Source organism: Mandrillus leucophaeus, unplaced genomic scaffold, assembly GCF_000951045.1.
Source record: "Mandrillus leucophaeus isolate KB7577 unplaced genomic scaffold, Mleu.le_1.0 Scaffold229, whole genome shotgun sequence".
NCBI classification, from domain to species: Eukaryota; Metazoa; Chordata; class Mammalia; order Primates; family Cercopithecidae; genus Mandrillus; species Mandrillus leucophaeus.
Window position 1 is genome coordinate 618,216 of NW_012102354.1, and position 1,136 is coordinate 619,351.

General features: G+C 33.8%; 1 protein-coding gene across 2 annotated transcripts in view; it reads right to left on the bottom strand.

The window, feature by feature from the left end:
- FBXO11 (F-box protein 11) overlaps positions 1-1,136 on the bottom strand; it is a 119,476-nt gene that overhangs the window by 11,286 nt on the left and 107,054 nt on the right. For both annotated transcript variants that reach the window (XM_011981587.1, XM_011981586.1), the window contains exons 15-16: positions 862-984; positions 680-765 (exon numbers count right to left, since the gene is read on the bottom strand). In XM_011981587.1, the coding sequence (XP_011836977.1) occupies positions 680-765; positions 862-984 (209 nt within the window). The remainder of the gene's footprint in view (positions 1-679; positions 766-861; positions 985-1,136) is intronic.

Below are 1,136 nucleotides of genomic sequence, written 5' to 3' on the forward strand. Positions count from 1 at the left end.
TATAATGATAATGAAAAAATCTGAAGTACTCTAAGAATTATAAAAATGAGACAGACAGGGAGCAGATATGCTGCTGGAAAAAAATGTCACTGAGAGATCTGCTCAACACAGTGTTGCCACAAACCTTCAATTTGTAAAAAAAAAACAAAAACAAAAACAAAAAAAACCAAACACAGTATCTGTGAAGCACAATAAACTGTAAAGTGTAATAAACAGAGGTATGCCAGTATATGATCATTAGGACTGTTACAGTTCCAAAAACTTAAAATATTAGAAGCTTATCAAAAACTATTAATTTTAAAGAAATATCATAAATCAGAAGCTTCAGTTTATTGAGTGCCAATGATATGCCAGGCATAATGCACAAGTATTTTAATACAGACTTCCACTCTCGAAGTATGAGGGATTATATTGGCAGCTGATGTGACTCTTACAGTGGAAAGCGGAACGGTGCAAGTGAGCTCTTATGGCACATGTACCACTGGCTTCTGTCCTCACCTAGACCAAGGAAAGCTACATTCTGACAATTTAAGTCAAGATTATTTTAAGAATGTGAATATATATATATATAAAAAACAGGGGGATAAAGATTGGGCATTAAACAATAAGCAAATTTTTTCTCACACCCTACATACTCCTAATTCCCTCCCAAAAGAAAGCCAAATGTGAAAATATTTACCTTATCTGAACCCCTGAATACATGTGATTATAGATATCATTGTCTTCTAGCACTCCGTGTCCATTGTCATAAAAATAAACACCAACCTAAAATTTAAAAAAAAAAAAAAAAAAAAGCTTTTTCAAGGGACAGTTATTTACAAAACAATATATTTCCCATCCAAGAGCCCAGGCTAATCCTACCTGCTTGCCACTGTGTATCCGGTTTCTTCTCAGTACTGGAGTGCTGCCAGTTGTCACCCAGACTCCAGCCAGAGTGTTACTATAAACTTCATTCTCTTCTATTACTCCTTGTCCCTTTTCATGCTAAATAAAAGTTACACTGGTTATAATACATATCTTCTATAAGCAAGGTGTTTATAGCCTGTTACCCCCTTTATAGACAGTTAAAAAAATTTCCATTTTTGTTTTTTCATCTGAGTAAGGAGGTAATGGCAACATTCTTTTTTTTTTTTTTT